Source organism: Eubalaena glacialis, chromosome 9 (genome assembly GCF_028564815.1).
Source record: "Eubalaena glacialis isolate mEubGla1 chromosome 9, mEubGla1.1.hap2.+ XY, whole genome shotgun sequence".
In the NCBI taxonomy this organism is placed as follows: Eukaryota; Metazoa; Chordata; class Mammalia; order Artiodactyla; family Balaenidae; genus Eubalaena; species Eubalaena glacialis.
This window is the reverse complement of record NC_083724.1, coordinates 25,202,904-25,230,768: the sequence shown is the minus strand read 5'-3', so window position 1 is coordinate 25,230,768 and position 27,865 is coordinate 25,202,904. Positions and strand designations below refer to the sequence as shown.

General features: G+C 40.4%; 2 protein-coding genes across 4 annotated transcripts in view; both read right to left on the bottom strand.

Annotated features, from left to right (window-relative positions):
- The window catches only part of CTNNAL1 (catenin alpha like 1), a 58,994-nt gene extending 47,375 nt beyond the window's left edge, over positions 1-11,619 (bottom strand). For all 3 annotated transcript variants that reach the window (XM_061200130.1, XM_061200131.1, XM_061200132.1), the window contains exon 1: positions 11,432-11,619. In XM_061200130.1, coding sequence (XP_061056113.1) covers positions 11,432-11,572 — 141 coding nt within the window. In that variant the 5' untranslated portion in view covers positions 11,573-11,619. The remainder of the gene's footprint in view (positions 1-11,431) is intronic.
- A 6,210-nt stretch (positions 11,620-17,829) lies between these two features.
- TMEM245 (transmembrane protein 245) overlaps positions 17,830-27,865 on the bottom strand; it is a 97,038-nt gene continuing 87,002 nt past the window's right edge. The window contains exon 17 of the mRNA XM_061200129.1: positions 17,830-18,225. Within this exon, the coding sequence (XP_061056112.1) occupies positions 18,180-18,225 (46 nt within the window). The 3' untranslated portion in view covers positions 17,830-18,179. The remainder of the gene's footprint in view (positions 18,226-27,865) is intronic.

Genomic DNA, 27,865 nt, shown 5'->3' with positions numbered 1-27,865 from the left:
TATATATGTCCTAAAATTATTTTCAAACTTTTTAAAAGGGAGGTCCAAAAAGTTATACATGTTGATTGTTTTTAAAAAAGGGAAGGGGTAATATAGGAAAGCCCAAAGAAATAAAAGTCACCCATAATCCCACTACCTTGTGAGCAACTTGGCATAATTCTTTTCAGTCTTGCTTTCTACATAGACATACTTAAACACAGTTTAACAAAAGTGAGACCAAACTTCAATTTCCTTATCAAGCAAAAAATAAGACTAGTTAACATTTAACGTTAAGCACAACAACAGCAGACTCTATCTGATGTGCTTTACATGTACTGATTCAATCAATGCTTACGTCTCTGTGAGGTAGATACTGTTATTACCCTCATCTTACAGATTAAGAACCTGAAATATGAAAAGGTTAAGAATTTGCCCAAGGTCACAAAGGCAGTAAGTTGCCGCTCAGTCACTACACAGCCTCTTTCCTCCCAGGATTATGTTAAGAATCAAGGGAGGCGTGGCAAGTCCCATGGCTGAGTGCTCCCAGAGCTGATGCCTGCTCCCCACATACGCCTGAAGGAGCTGCAGGGGCCACGGGCATAGGCAGAGAAGCTTGCGGGATCTTGCTTCCCAGGCCGGAGGTTGGGCCCGAGCTCCTGTGGTGGGGGCTCCAAGTCCAAATAGCTGGACTAACAGAGAACCTCAGACCACAGGGAATATCAATCGGAGTGAGGACTCCCGGAGGTCCTCATCTCAGCACCAAGACCCAGCTCTATCTAACTGCCTGCAAACTCCAGTGCTGGATATCTCAGGCCAAACAACCAGTAAGACAGGAACACAGCACAACCCATCAAAAAAAAAAAAAAAAAAAGAAACGACAAAAACAATATGTTACAGACAAAGGAGCAAGGTAAAAACCTACAAGACCAAATAAATGAAGACGAAATAGGGAACCTACCTGAAAAAGAATTCAGAGTAATGAGAGTAAAGATGATCCAAAATCTCGGAAACAGAATGGAGAAAATACAAGAAACATTTAACAAGTATCTAAAATAACTAAAGAGCAAACAGTGATGAACAACACAATTACTGAAATTAAAAATATTCTAGAAGGAATAAATAGCAGAATAACTAGGGCAGAAGAACAGATAAGTGAGCTGGAAGATAAAATGGTGGAAATAACTGCCAGGGAGCAGAATAAAGAAAAAAGAATGAAAAGAATTGAGGACAGTCTCAGAGACATCTGAGACAACATTAAATGTACCAACATTCGAATTATAGGGGTCCCAGAAGAAGAAGAGAAAAAGAAAGGGACTGAGAAAATATCTGAAGAGATTATAGTCAAAAACTTCCCTAACATGGGAAAGGAAATAGTCAATCAAGTCCAGAAAGCACAGAGAGTCCAATACAGGATAAATCCATGGAGAAACACACCAAGACACATATTAATCAAACTATCAAAAATTAAATACAAAGAAAAAATATCAAAAGCAGCAAGGGAAAAGCAACAAATAACATACAAGGGAATCCCCATAAGGTTAACAGCTGATTTTTCAGCAGAAACTCTGTAAACCAGAAGGGAGTGGCAGGACATATTTAAAGTGATGAAAGGGAAAAACATACAACCAAGATTACTCTACCCAGCAAGGATCTCATTCAGTTTCGATGGAGAAACTAAAACCTTTACAGATAAGCAAAAGTTAAGAGAATTCAGCAACACCAAACCAGCTTTACAACAAATGCTAAAGGAACTTCTCTAGGCAGGAAACACAAGAGAAGGAAAAGACCTACAAAAACAAACCTGAAACAATTAAGAAAATGGTAATAGGAACATACATATCGATAATTACCTTAAATGTAAATGGATTAAATGCTCCAACCAAAAGACACAGACTAGCTGAATGGATACAAAAACAAGACCCGTACATATGCTGTTTACAAGAGACCCACTTCAGACCTAGGGACACATACAGACTGAAAGTGAGGGGATGGAAAAATATATTCCATGCAAATGGAAATCAAAAGAAAGCTGGAATAGCAATTCTCATATTAGACAAAATAGACTTTAAAATAAAGACTATTACAAGAGACAAAGAAGGACACTACATAATGATCAAGGGATCAATCCAAGAGGAAGATATAACAATTGTAAATATTTATGCACCCAACATAGGAGTACCTCAACACATAAGGCAAATGCTAACAGCCATAAAAAGGGAAATCGACAGTAACACAACAATAGTAGGGGACTTTAACACCCCACTTTCACCAACGGACAGATCATCCAAAATGAAAATAAATAAGGAAACACAAGCTTAAATGACACATTAAACAAGATGAACTTAATTGATATTTATAGGACATTCCATCCAAAAGAAACAGAATATACTTTCTTCTGAAGTGCTCATGGAACATTCTCCAGGATAGACCATATCTTGGGTCACAAATCAAGCCTTGGTAAATTTAAGAAAACGAAATCGTATCAAGTATCTTTTCCGACCACAACACTATGAGACTAGGTATCAATTACAGGAAAAAATCTGTAGAAAATACAAATACATGAAGGCTAAACAATAGGCTACTAAATACCCAAGAGATCACTGAAGAAATCAAAGAGGAAATCAAAAAATACCTAGAAACAAATGACAATGAAAACACGACGACCCAAAACCTATGGGATGCAGCAAAAGCAGTTCTAAGCGGGAAGTACAATCCTACCCCAAGAAACAAGAAACATCTCAAATAAACAACCTAATCTTACACCTAAAGCATTAGAGAAAGAAGAACAACAAAAAAAACCCAAAGTTAGCAGAAGGAAAGAAATCATAAAGATCAGATCAGAAATAAGTGAAAAAGAAGTGAAAGAAACAATAGCAAAGATCAATAAAACTAAAAGCTGGTTCTTTGAGAAGATAAACAAGATTGATAAACCATTAGCCAGACTCATCAAGAAAAAAAGGGAGAAGAATCAAATCAACAGAATTAGAAATGAGAAAGGAGAAGTAACAACTGACACTACAGAAATACAAAGGATCATGAGAGATTACTACAAGCAACTATATGCCAATAAAATGGACAAACTGGAAGAAATGGACAAATTCTTAGAAAAAACACAACCTTCCGAGACTGAACCAGGAAGAAATAGAAAATATAAACAGACCAATCACAAGCACTGAAATTGAAACTGTGATTAAAAATCTTCCAACAAACAAAAGCCCAAGACGAGATGGCTTCACAGGCAAATTCTATCAAACATTTACAGAAGAGCTAACACCTATCTTTCTCAAACTCTTCCAAAATATAGCAGAGGGAGATGGAGAAAACTATAAGACATTGATGAAAGAAATTAAAGATGATACAAACAGATGGAGAGATATACCATGTTCTTGGATAGGAAGAATCAACATAGTGAAAATGACTATATTACCCAAAGCAATCTACAGATTCAATGCAACCCCCATCAAACTACCAATGGCATTTTTCACAGAACTAGAACAAAAAATTGTACAATTTGTATGGAAACACAAAAGACCCCGAAGAGCCAAAGCAGTCTTGAGAAAGAAAAACGGAGCTGGAGGAATCAGGCTCTTGGAATTCAGACTATACTACAAAGCTACAGTAATCAAGACAGTATAGTACTGGCACAAAAACAGAAATATAGATTAATGTAACAGGATAGAAAGCCGAGAGATAAACCCATGCACATATGGTCACCTTATCTTTGATAAAGGAGGCAAGAATATACAATGGAAAAAAGACAGACTCTTCAGTAAGTGGTGCAGGGAAAACTGGACAGCTACATGTAAAAGAATGAAATTAGAACACTCCCTAACACCATACACAAAAATAAACTCAAAATGGATTAAAGACCTAAATGTAAGGCCAGACACTATCAAACTCTTAGAGCAAAACATAGGCAGAACACTCTATGACATAAATCACAGCAAGATCCTGTTTGACTCACCTCCTAGAGAAATGGAAATAAAAACAAAAATAAACAAATGGGACCTAATGAAACTTAAAAGCTTTTGCACAGCAAAGGAAACCATGAACAAAACAAAAAGACAACCCTCAGAATGGGAGAAAATATTTGAAAATGAAGCAACTGACAAAGGATTAATCCCCAAAATATACAAGCAGGTCACGCAGCTCAATATCAAAAAAACAAACAACCCGATCCAAAAATGGGCAGAAGACCTAAATAGACATTTCTCCAAAGAAGATATACAGATTGCCAACAAACGTGAAAAGATGTTTGTTGCCAACAAACATGAAAAGATGCTCAACACCACTAATCATCAGAGAAACGCAAATCAAAACTACAATGAGGTATCACCTCACACCGGTCAGAATGGCCATCATCAAAAAATCTACAAACAATAAATGCTGGAGAGGGTGTGGAGAAAAGGGAACCCTCTTGCACTGTTGGTGGGAAGGTAAATTGATACAGCCACTATGGAGAACGGTATGGAGTTTCCTTAAAAAACTAAAAATAGAACTATCATATGACCCAGCAATCCCACTACTGGGCATATACCCTGAGAAAACCATAATTCAAAAAGAGTCATGTACCACAATGTTCACTGCAGCACTATTTACAATAGCCAGGACGTGGAAGCAACCTAAGTGCCCAACAACAGATGAATGGATAAAGAAGATGTGACACATATATACAATGGAATATTACTCAGCCATAAAAAGAAATGAAATTGAGTTACTTGTAGTGAGTTGGATGGACCTAGAGTCTGTCATACAGAGTGAAGTAAGTCAGAAAGAGAAAAACAAATACCGTATGCTAACACATATATATGGAATCTTAAAAAAAAAATGGTTCTGATGAACCTAGGGGCAGGACAGGAATAAAGGCACAGACATAGAGAATGGACTTGAGGACAGGGGGAGGGGGAAGGGTAAGCTGGGATGAAGTGAGAGAGTAACATTGACATATATACACTACCAAATGTAAAATAGATAGCTAGTGGGAAGCAGCCACATAGCACAGGGAGATCAGCTCGGTGCTTGTGACCACCTAGAGCGGTGGGATAAGGAGGGTGGCAGGGAGACACAAGAGGGAGGGGATATGGGGATATAGGTATGCGTATAGCTGATTCACTCTGTTATACAGCAGAAACCAACACAACATTGTAAAGCAATTATACTCCAATAAAGATGTTAAAAAAAAAAATCAAGAGACAGACAGCTAGTAAAATTGCCTTGAATGTGCCAAATAAAATTTTAGCTATTATTCTGCAAAAATAGGAGGCATATTAAATTGGGAGTCACAACCTAGAGTTGCCCTAACACCAGAGTGTAGAGAATGTCTGAATGAACTGGAAAAGAGGGCAGAGAAGGTATCCCATGGGGAAGAAAGAGGATCTGATATACTGAAGAACTCTCCTGTGGAATAAAAGAATAAGAACCCGGACCTACTTGATACCTTCTAACAAAGGGTGTCAAGAAGTTCTCATCGCCAACAAAGTATAGCCTAGCAGTTAAGAGCATGAATTCTGGCGTCACTCTGCCTGGGTTTGAGTTCTGGCTCTGTCATATGATTATGTAGCAAGTTATCTAACCTTTCTGTGACTCAGTGTTCTCATCTGTAAAAACAAGGGTAATAATAGTACCCATCTCATAAGGTCATTGTGGAGAATAAATTAGTATATGTAAATAAAGTACTTAGAATAGTGTCTGGTATTTAGTAAGCACTACATAATGATTAGATATTGCCCTTTTCACATTTCTAGAATCTCTGCTCTTTCCTCATGTTTGTGATGTTATTCCTATTTTCTAGAATAACTGACAGTAATCTCTTGATTGAAATGGATTATCTTAGTTTACTTATTTTGTGGGAAGATAAGAAAGCAAGTGAAGACCCAGGGAGAAAAAAAAAAAATGGCAGTAGGCCAGATAAAAGAACAAAGCTTTAATTCCCTGGGACCTGAAAAACAAGGGAGTCAGCCCAGGACAGAGAAGTTCATCCCTGGGCTTAACTCATTAGTAAATTCTCAAAATTATTAGATAGAAAAATCAGCTAATCAGCTATAGCAACCAGTATAGAAGAAAACACACCAAATCATGAGGAGGTCTTTAAAAGCAGGAAAAAGGGCACTTTCACTCTCTTTATACACTATTTATGTGTTTTTCCTTTGCAATTAAAAACACATATTCACATACACAAATCAGCAGAGCGTCCCATATGTATTCATCTCCAACTTAGTGAGACAAAGATCCTAAGAAGCTTCCAGGACAATGCAGAGAGAAATGGGAAGACAGGGGAGCTACCCTGGGGATTTATTAAAGGGTCTGTATAACGGTGAGTGAAGTAAATCTATCACAGACAGGAAAAGACTAGTGGGTGGTAGAATAACATTCCACACCAGGGTGGAGCTGTGTGGCAGAGATCCCTCTTCCCTTCCTTGGATAAAAGCATTGTAAGACTGGGAGTGGGAGTTCTGACAGGAAGAATAAAGTGATTATTAAAGAAGGTGGGGAGCTGCTCTGTAGAAAATGTGCTTGGGACTTAGCCCAGGGCTTTTAAAAAATCATCTGAATTAGGAAATATACAACAAATGAGTGTATAGAACATATATGCATACCATTTAAAGAAATGAAAGGAAGACATAACAAACCTACCACCAAGCTTAAGAAAACATTAGCAGCACCTCTGACAACCCATGTGCCCTGGGGGCCCCCCGCCCCAGAGGAAACCACTGCTCTGATTTTGTGTTCATCATTCCCTTATTATAACTATTGCACATGTTATATCCTTAAATGATGTATGGTTTTGTTTTGCCTGTTTTGAACCTTTAATTTTTTTCCCTTAACATTACGCTCTTGAGATTCATCCATATTGATAATTATAGCTATGGTTTATTCATTTCACTGCTGCATAGTATCTCGTATGAACTTAGCACATTTTATTTAAACATCCTACTGCTAAAAGACGTTTGGGTAGTTTCCAGTTTGGGGCCATTAGAAGTAAAAAGACTATCAACATTCCAATCTATGTCTCTAATACACATGCAGGATTTTCTCTAGGGGTATGGATTTAACAGTGAAAATCCTGGGCCTTAGGTAATACCCACCTTGAACTTTAATATATTACATCAAACTGTCTTCCAAAACTGTTGTACTATTGACATTTCCATCAACTCCACATTCCTCACCAACGCTTGTTCTCACTGCAGCTTTAACTTGTACTTCACTGACTTCTAATAAAGTTGAGCATCTTTTCACATATCTTTTAGACATCTGTTTCCTCTTCTACAAGATGAGTGTTTATTTTACCAATTTTTAATGGGTAATCTTATTTTTGATTCATTGGAGTCCTTTATTTATCCTGGGTGCTACCAATCATTTGTTGGTTATTTGTGTTGCAATCATATTTTCCCACTTTAAGGCTTATCCTTTCAACTTTGATGAACAAAGATTCTCCATTTTAATGGAGCAAATATATTAATTTTTGCTTAGGGTTTATACTTTCAGTGTATTAAGAAATCTTTTCCCACCGTGAGGTGGTGAAGATATTGCCCAGTTTTTTTCCCTAAAAGTGTTTTAAGTTTTTTACTTTCATATTGATATTTTTAATCCATTTGGAATTGGGATTCAATATCATGTGTTTCTACTCAGATAACCAATTGTTCCCATTTTTTAAAAAGTTCTTCCTTTCCCCACTGACGAGCAGTGCCAATTCTGTGAATTATCAAGTTTCCTTATATGTGTGGATCTGTTTCTAGGTTCTCTATTCTGTTTCACTAGTCTATTTGTCCATCTCTGTTCTTAAACCCACATTGTCTTAATCACTCTAGCTTTATAATAAGACTTGAAATCTGGTAGAGCAAGTCCACCCACCTTGTTTCTCTTCTGGCTATTCTTGGCTATTTGCTCTTTCATACAAATTTTAGAATTACTTTTATCAAATTCTACTAAAAAACAATCCTGTTGAAATTTTCATTGGAATTGCATTAAATTTACATATCAGTAGGGAAAATCGATATGTAAATAATATCAAGTCAATCTAGCCAGAAACATGGTACTTTTCTCCCATTTATTTAGCTCTACTTTGGCTTTCCATAAAATTTTTAAATTTTCTCCATGAAGTTTGGCCTCTCTTTTGCTATACACATATATACACATACTTTGCTGTCATTTTTATTCTAACTGGTATCATGTTTTAGGACGACTTTTCTGTTTGTTATTAATGTAGAAAGAAAAGCAGTTGACTTTAGAAGCCTACATTCAGTGAACTTACTAAACTTCCTAACTTTTATAATTTATTTGTAGACTCCAGTTTTCTATGTAGATAATTATATTTTGATTTTTCCTTTCCTACCTTTATACCTTTCACTTCTTGTCTTGTTGCACTGGTTACGATTTCCAGTACAATTGAATAGAAGCTATGAGAGCAGATATCCCTCCTCTTGTTTCTAGTTTAAAGGAAATGTTTATTTTAAATTTGACTTGTTGCTATGATGTTAACTATAGGTTTTCTGTAGGTACTCTTTATCAGGTTAAGGAAGTTTTCTTCTATTACTAGTTTACTATGTGCTCCTTATCATGATTAGAAGTTGGATTTAACTGAAGCTTTTCTGCATCTATTGCTAAGAACATGTATCTCTTCTAATATGTAAACGCAGAAAATTGTATATATACATTTGTCTAATACTGACGCTGCATTCCTAGAATAAGGCCAGTTAACCCAGAACTTTTTACCTGGAGAGTCAGAAGAGGTTAAATGATATCAGAGTAGAAACTCTGCTTAAAACTGACTAAGCTGTACAAGGCTAGCCCTACTCGTTCACCTCAAGACTCTATCTCCTCTATGGCATTGTTGCTGACTCATCCACACCTGCTCTGAGCTCTTAGAGCATTTACTATGGATGATGTTCATCTGACACTTGCCATGTGCTATTCTGTACCTGTCCTGTCTCCCAACTAGAATACAAGTCCCACAAAGAGTAGCAACTAGAAAGCTTACAACAAATGCTTGCCTAAAAAGCTTAAACTTATTCTTGTGGATATGGTGGTAAAACATGAGTTGGATAATAATGCAGCATCCTTAGAGAATGAGACTCCTGGACATGAGTTTTCTAGAGAGCTGCACTTTAATCCACTAATACTCACTAAAACTTAAAAATCATTCTAAACTGTATTTCACACTTAACTGCTTTGTGAGTGTTCTGGCCATGCTTTATATGTTTCTTGATTTTAAGCATAAGTGAACTTTTTTGTTGTTGAGTACAGTTAATCATTAGGAATATCAGTTATAATAATGCTAAAGATACAGCTGTGGACACATAATGTGTGGAATGCAGAACCTCAGCTATGGCCCTGAATGAGTCTTTAACAGGGAAGGAAAAGAAAAAAAAAAGCTGGCATTTTCCCCCTTTGGCACTGACCTCTAGTTAACTCTCAGCAGCCAATTCACGTTTCCTCCTCCACTCTCCTACTCTCTCCACCCTCTCTTACCCCAGAATTACACAATGCAGAACTCTAGGATACACTTTTAGCAGTGATACTGTGAAAAGTTACCATTTCTCCAGATTACAACAACCTTCCAGCTTGTTTTTCCATTGTGGACTCTCTTCTCTGTACCTACTACTGACTGACCTCATCACTGCTCCTAATCTCTAGGGAGAACAAATATGGTGTAGCTAACAGCACAGACTCTGGGACCAGGCTGCCTGGATTCAAACTCCAGTTCGACATTTACAGGTGGAAGTCCCACTACAAGTCACTTAACCTCATTATTCCTCAGTTTCTTCATTCATATAATGAGAATAAACATATCTCTACCTCATAAGATTGTTATGAGAATTAAATGAATTAATATGTATAAAGTGCTTAGAACACGGCCTAGCGCATAGTAAGCATTATATCTGGAGTGTTAAAAAAAAAAAAAATGGATAAAATACCACTCTCTTAACTCTCTCTCTTAAAACTACTCCAGTATTTTTCATTTTGTGTTGTGGTTGTGTTGGTGGTGGTCATGGTATTCTTTTGTGGGAGGGGCAGTGCAGACATCACTAACTGATCCTCTACTCATCCCACCTGTCAGTGCTTCTTTCAGACCTGGAAGGGAAGGGGGATGGGGAGTGTCAAGGTTATTCATTCACTGTTCTGTTAGCCAGGCTAAAATGAGCACAGGTAAACTAACACACCATTGTAAAGCAATTATACTCCAATAAAGATGTTAAAAAAAAAAAATGAGCACAAGTGAAGAAAATGGGGCTGTTTATTTAATCAGCATAACAGGAATCTAGGGACATGTATGACTGCTGTTTTCAAATATTTGCAAGGCTGGGATGGAGAACAGATAGCATTGGAAATTCTATGGAATAGCTACAGGCTCCCCATCACTGAGCATGTTTAAGCAGGGGACTGGTGACCAGGTGTCAAGGATGCTGTAAGAATTTTTAAATTTAGCATCAGATAACCTTTAAGATTCCTTCTACCTGTAAAATCTTGGCAATGCTAACGTGAAGCATCAAGATGTTACAGTCTAGGTGTGAGTCACACATCCAACGAGCTCCTGAAGGCACAGAATTCTGCACTCCCCACAGTGCGTAGCACATCACAACAGATCTAGGTGAGGAATTCCAGCCCGGAGGCTGCGTAAACTAGGCTCACAGTAACAGAAACTTCTCTAAAGCTACGCGCATCAATTAGCTGATTCCAGACTTCTGTTGGGACCAATAAATTCAATAAAGCATACATTCCCAAATGGGATTTGGCAAAAAGATGTGTAGCCGAATTAACTATCAGACGGTCCTTCACTTCACCCTTCCGAGGCCGGACAAAAGCCAACTGAAGTGAGCAGACAGGTTAAGGGGAAGGGGCCGAGTGGCCCGGAGTGAACGGGCGACTGGCGAGCCGACTCACACTCCGGGGAAAGGGACAAAGGCCTAGGGGAGAGGAGAGCACGCTGGACTTGGAGGCCGGCAGCAACGCCCCAGCCAGACTGGCCACAGTCCGGGTTTGGACTGGAGGTGCAAAGGTGTGCGGGCAGTGGGTTAAACAGCGGCAGCGAGGAGGGCCCCTCAGCTCCAGCGGAGCCCCCGCGGGGGTCCCCTCTGCCCCCGGGGAGCTGGCCTCGGGGAGCCGGGGGCCACCGGAGCCGCAGCCCCGAGGAGGGTCCTGTGGGGAAGCAGGGCGGCGCACCTGCGGCCGGCACTCAGGTCCGCACGGGGCTCCCCGCCCCACAGCCTCCGCTGCTGCTCAGCCCACTTAACCCCGCAGCCGGATTTCGGATGGTCCCGACTCCCGCCGCCTCAACCAAGGCCAGTCCTCAAGCCCCAGACAGGCGGTCCGACACTGACGCCGGAGTCCTGGCGCGGAATGTGGAGCAGCGGCTGCCTCCCGCCCGGTCCAGCCCCTGCCGCGAGAGCGACCGCCGCCATCGCGGGCCGCGGCCGGAGGGAGACGCAGGGGCCGCGCGCGCGCGCCGCTTTACCTGAGAAACCAGCGGGAGCAGCGTCTGCTCCACCGAACGAGTTTTGATCTCGAGTCCGGAGTCGAAGGCGAGGCCAAACGGGCCGGAGCCGTGCAGTGCCCCGGCGGCGGCACCGCCAGCCGGGCCCGGAGAGGCGGCCATGGCCCTCAGCCCGTCGCGGAGCCCGGACGCCCCGCCGCTGCGGACCCGCCGCCCGCCAGCCTGCCTGCGCTCCGCAGCTGGCATGCACCCGCGCCGCCCGAGGCCCCGCCCCGCCGGGCCCGCCCCCGGCACGGCCTCGCTCACTCTCCGCCTGCACGCGCCCCAGTCTGGAGTCCGCCCTGCAGCCCCACCCCCTAACCCGGGCCCCGCCCCTTCTGTCCTCTGTCCCCAATCCCCATCCTGTCTCTCTCAAATCATTCCTTAGTGGGTTGCACACATGTCTCAACCCCTTCTAGAACAGAGAAACAAGATACCTGAGGGCCTCCCACGGCCACGTGGCCTCTTACCAGGGCAAAGACATCCATGCCCAGCGAAGCTTCCCGTGCTCCCCAGAAGTGACTCGTCCTGACTCCGAATTCCCCACGATTGCTGGAAGCTGCGCTGGGATTGAAACTAACTGGTAGACCGGGACCAGAGTCAAGCCTGTAGGGAAGGGCTTTTACCGTAAGACGGGAATTCTACAGGTTATAGTCTTTCTGGAGCTTCTCGGGAAGGTCCCATTTCCCCCTTCCACCCTGCTCTTTTCCTAACCGTATCTTTCTCACAATTTCAACTGGACTGAAGATGAAATTTTTGATAATGCAATCGTTTAAGGAGTATCTGGGTACTTGGCAAGAAAACAGTGATTTGGGTATCTTCAGGCTACTCTTCAGAATTACTCTTCAAAAGGAAATTAAATAGAACATATGGAAAAACTTCACCTCTGCTCAACACTATTACTATTTAAAACTACTTTTCAAAATTACTTTTCCCCTCGTGCCTAGCGCAGAGGCACGAGGGGAAAAGTTTCTCAACAGCTGTTCAGTAACTGAAGATCATTAGTGTGTATCTCTGACCAAACTCACTTAAGGGTAAGGCTAAGAATCAAGGAGCCCCTGTGTGATGGAGATGGGAGGGAGAACTGGACACCTGTGACCCTAAAGTTTCCAGAAGCAAACCCAGAGGAGGCTGACAGAAGCACACACCCTGTGAAAGGGTCCTAGGCTTACGCAACAGACTGAGAAGCATGAAGAAATATTTTGTGAACTAGCATATTTGCCAATAAGAAACTATCAAGAGTAGAAAACAATCTGAATCTGAGGCTGGCTAGTCCACCCCTTACACCTTTGCCGGGATCATTTTCTCCATCTATAATGTCAGATTGATGAGCTGAATACCACACCAGCTCGAGGTGTCAGAAAGCTCTTTCCCAAGCACTGCTGAGATGTGTTTCAAGATACCTCCACTTGGGGTTCAGCTCCATCTGCCACCGCTGCGTAGATTATCTTTGCTATTGAAGGTAGCCATACCTTAGGTTTGTTTTCTTCATTCAAAACATGTGGTTCTTTTATCCAACTTTCTTTTCATTTGAGTCTCACTCTCCAGCCACCCACCTCATCACTTCCTTATCTACCACAAAGTCACCTTCCCCTGGGCTCTGAGGGCTCCAGCCTTAGCCTTGGACCCTTTCACCTCTTTAAGGTGCTCAGCACCCACTCCACAGGTACATCTTCCCTTATGTAAGTTGCCCATATTTCATAAAAATTCAGTGTCGGCACTGGTGTCAAAGAAAAGGCAAGATATAAGGCCTAAGAGATGGATGTATTCGTGAAAGTTTGACTTCACTGAAGACCAAATTTCTCAACAGAAATGAGACTAAGTTTACCACCTGATTCATTCAACACATAGTAATTTTATTTCAAAATATAAATATTTTACATTTACAAAGATGTTACATCAGTCGGTTGTCAAAGCAAGTTAAAGCTAAGAAACAGAGTTTGTGAGAATAAAGATGTATTGTTGTATTTGAATAATCTTTTTTTACTTTCAAACCTCTCTACTTTGCCTGAGAATGCAAAGATGATACATTTTCCAGAAGTTACATAAGCAATTAAAACTATATATCCAATCTTGGTTTCAAAATCAAATGGTATTTGAAATACACTCCAATCACCTAGACAAGTGGCACTGCAAAGCACAAAAGAAGGGTTTTCTTTGGGATAACTACAATTGGAGTTACACTTTCTTGGTCACTGCCATAAAAAATAGTATTTGATAAGAAGCCAAAATGATGTTTAAGATCTGCTTCCATACCTTTCATAGTAAAATGTAAAGCTAGAAGAAAAAGTAAGAAACCAGATGTGGAGTAAAGAATTCTGGACTTGGAGTCAGAAGCTCTGCAACTGAATTCTGGCTCCATCATTTTGTGGTATAAACTTAAGGGAAAAATCACAAAAACCTTTCTGAGCCTCCAGTGCCTCATCTGATAATACTTACACTTGCCTGTCTCACAGGGTTGTTATGAAAGCATTCTGAAAACTATAAAGTGCCACACAAAAAAGCATTATTAAAATGTAATATCAATATATCACCACTGTATTTGCACACTAATTATCTCTGAAAAACTTTCAAAACTAAAACACAAATACTGATTCTACACACCATAGGTAGAAAAGAATCTCTATACTTGATGTATAGCTCTGAATGGCAAATACGTTTTCTTTCTGGTATCTCACTAAACTTTGAGATATATTACGGTTTACATGGTGGATGTACCATTCAGAATTCCATTAGGGATGTCTTCTAACAGACCTGTAAACTTTTATTTGAGAGCCATGTTTCCCAAAGGACAGGGAGTCCTTTGAGCTGCTCTGAGAAAAGGAGGATGGGGCGCAGTTTAAGGTCAAATAAGTCTCGTAAACACAGTCTTTGTCCCCTTATAAATTCACAATATATAAGAGCACATTAAAAACTCTTCCAAGTCCGACAGAAAGGAAACAAACTCAGCATTCCTCAATTTTAACTGACCTTGGAGTCCCCACCCCCCCACCCCATATACACTTTTGTTCTCTTGTAACATCTAATAACATCCCTTGCAACTACTGCTATAAAGAACACATTTTTCCAAAAGCTACTCAACTACAAGAGAAAGGAAAGAGAAGTAGAACAACGGGCTGAGAGAAAAAAGAACTTACTCTGCTCTGAATTGTTACTGACTGGCTCTGTGTTAGAAAAGACACTTTAACCTGTGGATTTGTTTCCTTCTCTAGAAAATGACAGGATCACCTAATTAGATAAGGCTCATCTGGCACAGAATTTCTATGACTCCAGGATGCAGGCAGAACATCTTGATTTATAATTCTCTTGATTATTTTTGAACTACCAAAAAAATTAACTGTTCAGTGGTTTCACATAGCATTCATAGTTTTTGCAGATCCTCAATAAGTTAATGAAATGAATATATTTTAATGGCAAAATGGGTAAAGACAAGAAATACATAAAAAACAAAGAAATACTTGTTCTTGGCGGGAACTAGCATTTGGAAGTATGTTGCCAGAGGCTATAGTTCTACTGCGAAATGCCTAGTCTAATACTTTTGTAAGGATCTTGGAAGACCCTTAGAGGAGACTGCAGGGGTTTTCCTATAAACCTTGAGGTTGAAAGCTCTGGATAACTCACCTAAAATTACTTTGCTCTAATCTAACCCCTCATAGCCTGAATTTCTGAGCATTTCTTGCTCAGTAGTGACACATCCTGAAGCTCTAAATACAACCAAAGTGGGAACTAGGGGTACTAGCAAGTCCTGATGGGTCACAATGGGTTCTTGTTAAGACCAAGGTTAGCCAGAGGTCCTCATCTGCAAGCCCTTTAATGGAATAAACTGCTATTTCCAAAGCTACTTAGTTTGTTTAAATAACACTTCTTGGGTATCAAGAGTCAATTTGCACCAGTCTCAGAAGTCAAGGGAAAACTCTGCCAGCTAACCACCTCTAATGGCAATGGGTGTTAAGAATCCTTGCAAACTTAAGAATAAATAAAACTGGTATCTAAGGCAGTCTGGCAGTGATCACTACCAGAAACAGAGAGTGTGATAGGAATTTTGGAACTGAAGCTGGACTTACATGACATGGAGTTTATGCTGAAAATCCCGTGCCTCATTCTTGGAAAAGAGAGGAACATACTGTGTGGGGAGATCTTATCCCCTCCATTCAGTTTACAATTGAGTAGTGAATGTGACCTTCAAACTCATCTTTAATAAAGCTATAAAATGCAGGACATTGTGATAGGATTTCTGTACTATGTTTTTACTGAAGCTACTTCTACTTCATCAATGCATTAGCTGTTCCTAGGGAAACTTCTTTCTGGGTCAAATCCTGAGAATCATCTTTGAGACTTGAGCTTGAAACTCCTACTTTTTCATATCATTTGATCTCAATGCCTTATGAAGATCTGTAAAACCTCCTCACTGTATCTGAGGGGGCATGTTCTCTCTGTTTTTGAGGGTTCCAGGAAGACCTCCCCCAGCTGCAGGGACTTCAAGTCCTTAGGCTGTTGCTGGAGTACTGGGGCAGTTCAAGTTTCCTGACAGGACTGGGGAGTACTCTGGGGCACCTCTGCTCCTGATACTTCAGGGTGATACTACATCATTGCTAATTTTGGCAGCTCTAAACTATTCTCTTAGGGCTCAGAGTACCCCTCTAAGGAGCTGGTATTCACACTAATAATTATGACCAGCAAGAGCCATATATTACCTCAAATTTATATTTTTGCAATATCACTTTACAGAGCTTAAGCACTTTGGAAGAACATAATTTGTATATGCACACTAACTCACTGTGCATAATATTTGCCTCTCATAAATATGTGCTCATCACAGCTGTAAACTTATCAGTATACCATTAACAGAAACAAACCTGATTTCTTTCTTAATACTTTTAATGCAAAATTCTTAATTTTAGCAATACACATGATCTGGCTAAGATTTAAGGTGAGAGAAGGCCTTCTTATGAGTTATCCCCTACAGCACCCTGTACAGTGTCTGGCATAGAACCTAGAGTCTGGCAAACTCTCAAGCAATGTTTTACTGAATGAATGCCTGAACAAGTGATTAAAGAAAAGAATGAGTTACTAAGTGCCAAATGTAACACTTCGTGGAATACCAGATTGTAATTGTTGAAGGATTCACAGGAAATATATGAGATCTGTACAGTCTACTCTACAGACAGAGACCACATGGTAGCCTCTTTCCTAGATGGAGTTTTTCTGAAGTAATATCAGAATAAATTTAAAGTAATTATCATTAACTATGCTTCTTAATGAGATGATGTTTTAGAAAAATATGATTTCTACTTTTAAATGTTTTCCAAAAATGAAATCTTTGTTACTTAAGAACTCTTTCTCCTCCATACTCCTTTGGGGGCAGAGAAAGAGCCTGAAGATTGTTTTACACAGTGCAAAGGGCACAAAGCTAAGAGCTGGGTTCTGGTCCCAGCCCTGTCATTAACCCTAGGACAAGTCCATGCGATAGAACAGGACACCTATTCTACCTCACAGCACTGGAAAAATTGTGTAAGATATTAAAAGAAACACTGCAATATAGCAGAGTTGGCAGAATTTGGAGTCAGAAAGATCTGAGGTAAAATTTTACTAAACTTCATGACTTTTGAGTTGGTCACTTTTCTGAACCTTACCTTCCCCATCTGTGTGAAACTGTTGCAAAATAATGTAAAGCTATATGAAAGCTGATGTGAAATGCTTGTGAAATAATATGTGCAAAAAGACTTTGTCAAATGTAGAGCACTATGCTGGTTATTGTGATATCTGAGATATTTTAAAAGTCATAATTTAATTCAACAAGCATTCATCTAGAGTCTATGTGCAAGGCACTGTGCTAAGTGATGGGAAAATACTACACAGATATAAAATTTTACTGCTAATAAGTAACTAATTGGTCAAATTCCAAATAGTGAAACAGGGATACTTTTAATGAATCAGAGCACTGCTGCCCCTGAGATTTTTTTCTTAAAACATCTGGAAAGAAAAACATTACAACATGAATTCTATCATACTGTTACCATTAATAGCAGCTTAATAAGTATTTAATTTCAAAGTGGTCAGCCAAGTTTTAAAAATTTGGCAATAGAGCAGTAGGGGATGGAGGGAGAAGGGGAGGAAGAGCTTCGGTCTCTCTGTGGTCTCCTATGGTTGTAACATACAACTAACTGAACTTCAAATAAGCCACCTGCCCTTACACTGAAGATTTGCTCTTCCTTACAGAGAGGACCATACACTGTGGAAGAAGGGAGAAGACTCATTTTTCCTGCTCAAGCAACTACATTCTCAAAAGTGAAAGCCCTCTTCATGGAAAAGTGACTGTCACAGAAAAGTTTAAGGACAGATTTCTTAAAACAGGAGAAAACAATACTGTATACAGCAGGTAGTTTAGGACTCTTTAAAAAACTTTATAAATACATATTATAATATACATAACCAAAGTGGGAAAATTTCAAGCCATGGTACCAGTTTATAAACTGAAACTTTTCAAGCCATCTTAGCAACAGTTAAGTGAGTAAACCACATTTCTGAGCTCCAAAGCTGTGCTTTAAAATGCAAAGCACAGCAAGTCCTCTCTTGTCCGGGCATTCTGTATGGAAGGCTAGGAGGCTTCTGCTTCTTTTCCTGGGCTCTGTTTGCCAGGCACAGCTGAAAGGATAGGAGGCCACAGCTGAGCTAAACTCACAGTCAAGGTTGAATTTCCTAGAGAAATCACTGTGGTTTAGAAACCAAGTCAGTCTACTGAAGGCTTCAGATCTTCAGAAATGTCACGGAAAGTCCTTTAAGAAAACAGACAGAATGATTAGTTTTGCTTTCAGAAAAGGGGAAAAAATAAAACCACAGAGAAGGGAGGGAGGGAGGGAGGAAAGAAAAATAGCATCTAACCAGTAATTCATTGCCACAGAATATCTGATTTTTATAATTTGAGAGCCTTGATGAGGTTATGTAGTCACTATGTTTTTCCTGATATTTTCACTGAGTATTGTTTCAAAGTCTGATAGCTGGGCTTCCCTGGTGGCACAGTGGTTGAGAATCTGCCTGCCAATGCAGGGGACATGGGTTCGAGCCCTGGTCTGGGAAGATCCCTCATGCCGCGGAGCAACTAGGCCCGTGCGCCACAATTACTGAGCCTGCGCGTCTGGAGCCTGTGCTCCGCAACAAGAGAGGCCACGATAGTGAGAGGCCCGCGCACCGCGATGAAGAGTGGCCCCCACTTGCCGCAACTAGAGAAAGCCCTCGCACAGAAATGAAGACCCAACACAGCCATAAAATAAAAATAAACAAATAAATAAATAAGCAAATATGGTTAAGAAAAATATATTTAAAAAAAAAAGTCTGATAGCTGTCTCTCAATCTTTAGTAACAAGAACTCCAGTTTTTTGGAGGGTCCATCCAAAAGACTATTTCCCCAGACTCTCTTGAAACTAATGACCATGTGACTAAGATCTGGCCAATTCGAAGTGTTGAGTGACTTCTGGGCAGTGTACTTAAAAGAGAAGGGTAATCTTCAATCCTTCCCCCTTCTTGCTGACTGGAAAGTAGACACAATGATGTTAAAGAGAAAATCACTAAGAGACCAAAGATTAAACGTTAGCAGGATAACTTTTATTGCAAAATAGGAAAACTGACCCAGCAATGTCCAAGCTCTGAGGATTGTGGTTCAGGGCAGGAGAAATGGGGTAGGTCTTTTCATCAGATGACCTTGTACTTGTACCGTCTCTAACTTGTACCGTCTATCAAGCAAGCCAAGTGAATGTAGCTAATTGGCAGGCAATATCTGGGTTGGGTGGAGGTGGTCTGCTGCATCTTTGTGGGGCTTACCTTAGGACTATAGTAGCTAGTTGACCTTTGCTACATAATTTTTATGCCCAAGCTAGGATGATATCACCCAGCCAGGTCTGCATCTGTGTTGGCAGCCACATGGCCAGGTCAGAGTTTATCAATGAATGTGAGCTCAAGCACCCATCTTAGATGAAAAGACCTCACACCAAGGCTGGCATCAAGGTGGGGCGAAGCTTGGCATGGATGTTTGTGGAACAGACACATTAGCCCTGATCTGCCTGCCTCTGCACTTCTTACACCCAAGAGAGAAATAAACTTCTGGCTCATTTAAGTCACTGTTATTTTAAGTTCTACTGATGGTGGATTTTTTTGAGTTTGTTTTTTGGTTATAATACAGGCAAATCTATCTTAACCAATACAGATATGAAGCACAAGTTTATTACCATCCTTTTAGATAGAGGTTGCCTTGCTCCTTTACAACAATATCACCAATTAGGAGGGTTCAACAGGCAGGGCAGAGGTAAATTAAAGACTAACCCTTTAGCACAATGTAGGAAGTACTTTAATGTCAAGAGGGGCACAGGTAAAATATTACAGAAAAAAGATTACATTCAAGGATGCTCAGTTATCTCAAGGCTCCTTCACTGCATGAGGCCCTACATCCAAAGGAATAGCTTTGAGGAAGGGGTAAGCTTCCTGGCTATGGTTCCTGTGGCTCTGAAAGGGTTTATTTGTGACATGACTGAACCCACCATGTTGAATATATGCTGATAGGTCAAAGAATTGGAATGAATTTCTTTCCTTAAATATTTTTATTTATACCTGGAGAAAAATTCCCCCAAACTAAGACTTATACAGACACAAATGTTTTATATATATATTAATATCCATCTATCTCTACATCCATCAAATCAGGGTTTCTCAACAGCAGCACTGTTGACCATTTTGTGCATTGTAAGATGTTTAGCAGCATCCCTGCCTCCACCTACTACAGCTGTGATGATGAACATGTCTCTAGACATTGCCAAACGCCCCCTGAGGGGAGCAAAATCACACCCTCCTCCCAGAACCATTGCTCTAGATAGCTATCTACCCATTTATTTATATATCTATTTTTCACAGTCTCACCTAAATTTTTGTTTTTACATTTGTGTACAGGCAAAGCTGGCTACAAGTTGCCTCAGACTATATGAATTTCAAGTAGCACTTAATTCTGGGAAGCCCTGGAAAATCTTTAAAACCAATAACCAAAAACTTGTCAATATTTCAAAGCATTTTCCGACACCCAAAACGGTTTGTAAACTCATTCTTTGATATCTTTTCAAATTTCTAAGACACCTGCAAATTTGAATCTCTAACTCTTCAATTCCCCTAAATTATGAATGAAAATTTCTGCCTCAGGGCAAAGATGCATGAAATAAGATTAAGACTGTGGTTCGCCTGGCGACTGCTTTCTGTTGACAAGTAAGCTTAGCTGTGACCTTGAAATTCATACCTGCTATTCAATTCCGCCTCCAGGCCAAGAAAGTCTCCAGAAGGACTCAGAAGAAAGAAGACAAAGTGAAGCAAGCTAAGAAAACAGTTGCTAAGTGTTTTCCATCTCAACAGTGTATTTTCTCTGGATGTTTAAGGTGGTGACGGTGGGGGGTATGTGTGTGTAAAACCCTATAGAAGTAACACTGATCTTACTGAACCTCAATTATCTCCTGGAAAACAAACTCCATAAGCTAGAGACAGAGAAATAATTTCTTTCTGGCCTCATCAAAAGGCACAGCACTAACTAATCTGCAGGGCTCATAAATCTGTAACTCTCTAGATTAGGAAGAAACAAAGGAATAAATATTGCATTGACAGTATTTCCTTCCTTCTTTCTTTCTTTAATTTTTTTTTTTGGCCTCGACACGCAGCTTTCGGGATCTTAATTCGCCAACCAGGGATTGAACCCAGGCCCTCGGCAGTGAACGTGCCTAGTCCTAACCACTGGACTGCCAGGGAATTTCCTTAACAGTATTTCTAAAAATGGCAAATGTCCTACCTAAACCATCTACATACAGTATTCTTTCCCAAACCATAAGGATTATTATGCTCCTTTGAACCATAGTGGTAGAATTTCTCAAGAACAAGCAGTGCAGAATGGGGCCACATGAGACTGGGGGGGGACAGAGGACTGCTGTTAACATTTTATAGTTCCTTTAAGAGCAATGGAGATTGAGCGGTGTGATTTCTCATTTACAATCTCTTTGCTCCTTGGAAATATTTTGGGATCTGCTTCCCCTAAAGTTTCAATGAGATTTTAAAAAATCCATTTATGTGAATGTTTAAATCTTTTCTGATTTAACAACTCAAGAGTTGTTGACTCCCAGCCTCCCAGAGAAGCAGAGTAAATTGTGGATGTTGAACTTACTTTTGTTGGCTCAGGATAGCAAGTGTGTATTTCCTAAACCCTCACCCACACATCTTGTGACAGAGCACATGTCATCACTATTATGTACATTCCCTCCCTTCCAAAAATGTGGAATAAAGTTCTAAGGCTGGAGTTTACCATGGCCCCTCCTCTTTTTATCAGCCTCACAGTTATACTGCAAAAATCTTTTAATCTGATCTGCTCTTGGTTTCACTAATCTATTAATTCATCAAATTTTCATTGAGCACTTTCTATTTGCCAAACACCATGCCAGGAATGGTAACACAGCTGTAAACGAGTTAGACATAGTTCCTACCTTCAGAAAGCTTACCAATTAGTGGAAAGACAAACACACATTTATATGATAGGTATTAAGTTGCAATAGGATAAGTGGAAGATGCTATGGGAACACATAGCAGGGACATCTTATCTAGTCTAGAGAGTTCTAGTAATGCTTCTCCAAAGAAGAGTACTTTAAGTAAAGGTTATGATACTGGACTTGGCTAGGAAGGGGGTAGTATTCTTTACAAAGGGGAAAACATGTGCAAAGATCTCACTGACTCCAGGAAACTAAACAAGTTCAATATGGCTAGAAAAGAAAATGTAAGGCAGGCAACAGAGAGAGATGAGTCTGCTGAGGTAGACAGAAGGCACGAAAAGTCTGATGGGCCAATTTAAAGTTTCAACTTCATCTTGAAGGCCATGGGAAGCCACCATGGGAATCTTAAGCAGCAGAGGCATTTAACAGTTATGCTCCAGAAAAACCAGAGAACAAGATGGGAGGGAAGTAAGACTAGAGGCAGGGACCAGTGAAGAGGATGCTGAAGAAATCCTGGCATTGGGTCAACACCATTGGGAAGACAGAGGAATGAACAGATTCAGGAAAGTTTTTAAGTGACAGTGTCAAAGGAGAAGCAACCACCAACGGAGGGGGAGTAGAGTACAGCCCCCTTCCCATCTCCAGTTCTCTTTTTTCCCTCATTATCCTAAACTGGCATCATGGGGAGTACACTCCAACTGAAATCCTTAAGGTTAATGTAAAGATCTGGAGGAGTGGTGACTGGTTTTTGGAGAACATCTTCATATCTTATTTTGCAAAGACAAAAATAACTTCTTGCTCTATAAAAAGTAGGATGTGTTACACCGTAGCTTAACTGCCAAATACTGATCTTTCTTGACTTAGGATGGTATTACGTCCCAATAAATCCACTGTAAGTTGAAAATATCCTAAGTCAAAAAGCATTTAGTACACTTAACCTACGAAACATCATAGCTTAGCCAAGCCTACCTTAAACTTACATTAGCCTACAGTTGGGCAAAATCATCCAACACAGAGCCAGTTTTATAATAAAGTGTTGAATATCTCACATAATTTACTGAATGCTGTACTGAAAGTGAAGAACAGAACGGCTGTCTGGGTACTGCACGGCTGTAGGCCTATCAGTTGTTTCTTTACCTGATCGAGGGGCTGACTAGGAGCTGCGGCTGCCGCTGCCCAGCATCATGAGAGAGTATCGTACTGCATATCACTAGCCCGGGAAAAAAATCAACATTCAAAATTTAAGTACTGTTTCTACTCAATGTGTACCACTTTCACACCATCACAAAGTTAAAAAAATCATAAGTTAAACCTTCTTAAGTTGGGGACCATTTGTAATTTCTTTTATGAAAAGATACTGAACTTTGATTGAACTTTGGGTATTAAATCATGAAAGATAATCACAGTCAGGTTAAGATAATGCTTCTAAAAACAGCAATGAGTTACTAATTACTCTATCCTAGAAAAAGATAAAGCTGAGTTCCTAAAGGGCCACATTCCAGCTGTCACCTCCGGTCATAACAAGGTATGACAGAGGGCAAAGGAAAACTTGAATACAGAGAACAGCATTCCCAAAGGAGTTCCTGCGACATGCCCTTACTTTCTCCTTACAGGTTTTTCTGAGCTTTAATATTCAGAGATTGCTGCTCAGTTTTTGGTAGGAGTGAAATAAGTACATCAAATCAAGTCTGATTATCCTGTCCAAATATCAAGAAAGTACTTGAAAATGTGTGACTGCAGGGTGTTTTGATCCTTCCCCACACCTCCCAAACAGCCCCAGTGTTAACAGAGAACAGGGGAAGCAATAGGTTCTGATTATTGAATCAAGGCCAAAATAGTTGGGAGCCCAAAGTTGCGCTGTGTCTGCAACATTCACCCTTGTGAAATAGTGCAACCACCATGATCAACAGTGAGAAGCAGAGAAAAGGGGTCCACCCTCCATCTTTCCTTAGGTGGACCGTCATTCATCTATCTGAAGATACATGGCAGTACACAGAAATAGCCATGCAAATGGGTCTTCTCAGCCACCAGCGCCTGCATCTGCAATTAGAAGGTGTATCTGCCTAATGGAATGAACAATCCACCCTCCATTATCACACTGTAACAACATGAGAGTTCCTAAGACAAGCCGAGCCCTTCCACAGCTCATGCCTCTGTAGAGACTATTCCCTCACAGCCCATTCATTCCTTCAACTAGGAAGAGAGCACTTCCCAAGGTTGACAGGTGCTGTGGATACACCAGTAACTAAAATGGACATGACCCCGCAGTAACAGCAACCACAGTCAAGCGGGAAAAGACAAAGAATCAAGTGTATAAGTGAAAGTCGTACGAGAAAGGAAAGGTACAAGGTGCTATCTGTAAGAGCATTAAACTAGCAGAAGGACGTAACTTAATCTTGAGGGTAGGGAAAGCTTCTCCCATGAACTGACATTTGAGTTGCGATCTGAAGAATGATTAGGAGTTAACTATGCAAGGAAAGATGGGGGAGGGGGAGAGTGTCCAGACAGAGAAAGCAGCATGCTTGAAGTCCTAGAGTTTGAATGGAGCTGGTGTCACTTGAGGCCCTGACACAAAGCCAATGTGGCTGCAGCTCAGACAGGGGAAAATGTTTCAGAATTCGTGAAGCAGGCACAGGTAGATCACGTAGGGCCTTGGAAGGATTTTGATCTTCCTTGTAAGAACAATGGGAGGCCAGTTTTGGTAAGCACGACCAGATATGCCTCCATTCTGAAAAGAAAACATCCGCTGCAGTATGGAAAAGGGACTGGAGGACAGCATGAGTGGACACCGAGAGACTGGCTGGGAGGCTGAGACGCCTGCAGCAGTCCAGGTGAGAAACCTACCAGCTGGGCCCAGGGCAGGTGGAACTGGAGAAAAAGGGGAAAGGACAGATTTGAGATAAAACTGATAGGACTTGGTAAAGATGGTTACTGAGGAGATGGAAAGTCATAAGGATGACCACACACTGGCACATATAATTAGAGGGTAACATCTACTGAGGAAAGAAACACAGGAGAATGTTTTTTCTTGCGGGGTCGGGGGGGGGAGATGATTAAGGAAAAGAAAGATCTTTAGTTGAAACACACCAGCTCACCTGCTTATTACTATGTGACTAGAGGCAAGTTAACCTCTCTAAGCCTTGATTTCTTCATTTATAAAATATGGAAAACAATCTTTCCTAACCTCACATGAAAACATTGGACAGATTAAGTAAAATAAGACAACGCAGGTAAAGTTTTATCACAGAACTTGGCATGCTGAGTCCCAATAAATGTCAGTGGTGGTTGTTTGTTACTATTTAAGAGGTCATTTAGACTTTCCACTAAAAAGTGCTGTGTTGAACACATAGTTCCTTCAGGCCTTCTGAAAACCCCATTAGAATGCCAGTAAAAAGTGTCTTTTTAAAGGCATAAACCTACCTGAAAAAAGAGGAGAAAAAAGAGAACATAAGAAGTTAAGAGCAACAAATTTTTAGAAGATGGAAAGCAGATGAACAACTGCTATGACCCAGCATAACCTAAAAAGCTGAATCCTAAGCCAGGAGTTATTCAGCAAAATTGTCCATAAGGCTCAGGAATTGGTGATATCAAGTAACTTTGGAAGTGGGGTTGAAGGTGGGACTAAACACAGAAGGGCTGCTTTAAAGTGTGCTTAAAAAGCAGTAAGACCAAGCTGTCAAACTCTGGGCAGGAGATTAAAAGATCTTTCTCTGAGGAATTTAGCAGCCCCAAAGGGAAACCAAAAAGCACTGACATCAAGGGTTGCACAAGACAATGGTCCTGGCAGATTATATTATGGTAACACACATAATAACCAACCCACAGATCCTGAGTAGTTCACTCTTAACATAAGCCAGTAGTCAAAAATATCTGATACCTGCTATTGTGATTATGTTGTGTTAATATGGTGAAGGTGAAGGGATATTACAGATGTAATCAAGGTCCCTAAGCAATTGACTTTAATCAAAATGGCAATATGTTCAGTGGGCTAGGTCTAATCAGGTGAGCCCTTTACAAAGGGGTCTTAGCAGTCAGAGACAGAAGTCAGAAAAATACTCTCCTGCTGGCCTTGAAGAAGCAAGCATCATGTTATGAAACGCTTATGGAAAGGGGCAGCCTCTAGAAGCTACAAGCCTCAGTTCTACAACTGCAAACAAAGGAATTCTGCCAACAACAGGCAAGCTTGGAAGAGGGCTCTAATCTGCAGATGAAATCCCAGCCCAAGCTTACACCTTGACCATAGCCTTGGCAGATCCTAAGCAGAAGACACAGCTGAATTATGCCTGTACTCCTGACTCATGGACTTTAATATAAATGTATGTTGTTTTAAGCCACTAAGTTAGTGGAAATTTGTTACATATCACAGAAAAGTAACACAGACCTATATGCCAAAAAAGGTAAATTTTATTTATACAAATAATACCTCAATAAACCAGACCCCCTAAAAATATGATAGCAGAAATGGAGACCTCTAAGAAGGTGTTAGAAGATAAAGTTGGAGAAATCACCCAGAAAATGGGAGCCAAAAAGACAGAACCAGAAGAACATCAGAGAAAAGGTTAAAAAATGATATGAACAGTGTATGCGGGTCAGCACCAAAATAAAAGTAGTTTTGAAAGGGAGAGAAGGAAATCATTAATAAAATAACTGAAGAAAAGTTTCAGAAGCACAGAACATAAATTTCCAGTTTTAAAGGTCACAAAGGTGGGCTTCCCGGGTGGCGCAGTGGTTGATAAACTGCCTGCCAATGCAGGGGACACGGGTTCAAGCCCTGGCTGGGAAGATCCCACATGCCGCGGAGCAACTGGACCCGTGAGCCACAACTACTGAGCCTGCGCGTCTGGAGCCTGTGCTCTGCAACAACAGAGGCCGCGATAGTGAGAGGCCCGCGCACCGCGATGAAGAGTGGCCCCCACTCGCCGCAACTAGAGAAAGCCCTCGCACAGAAACGAAGACCCAACACAGGAAAAATAAATAAATAAATTTATGGGGAAAAAAAAAGGTCACAAAGGCACTTGATACAAGTGCCAATTGGAACAACAACAACAAAATAGATTAAAAACAACAAAAAAGAAGATCCTATAGGTTTTCAAACAGTTAAATTACAAAGAATCAGGAACCAGAAAGCCTTCAGAATTTTAACAACCATGAAAGCTAGAAAACAATGAAGAAATAAAGTTCTAAAGGGAAAAAATTTTAAACATAGAATTCTCTACCCAGGCAAACTATTGAGTAAGTATGACTTTAGAAGAAGCCTTTTCAGACATGTATCATCCCCCAAACTTACCTCCCATGCATTCTTTCCCAAAAATCTGCAGGAGGATGTGCTCCAACAAAAAGCAGGAATAAATCAAGAAAGAAAACAATATTGGGAAATCATATGCGAAATAAGGATTCCAACAGAGGGGAGAGCTGAGGGAATCCGCAGGGTGACAGCTGTACAAATCTACTGGAGCAGATCAGAACAATCCAGGAGCGACTTCTTCAGGAAGAAAACACTTACAGCAAACCAGACGCAACAGAGCATGCTGAGTGAGAGGAGAGGTAAATACCTGGTGCAAAGCCTGGCATTGGACTAATTATAAGTTTACAGAAAACAAAGCAAATACAAAACAGTATCTTTATAACACAAAGGAAAGCAAAATGTTGTGTAGGTAAGGAACTATAGACAATATACAAGAAGGCTTAAATATGAATGTAATTTACAGAGCCATAATAATGTAAACACTGAATACTGATCTAACCAATATCACAATTTAGTAATATCGGGCGGATGGTTAGTAAAAGAGATAATTTCTCACTTTCCAAGTGGGAAGTAAACAGTGCCAATACATGAAAAAAATCAAGAAATAAACACAATTTCAAGATATGGAGGTAAACATCAAATAGAGTCGAAAGTAGTTCCTCTTAGAGA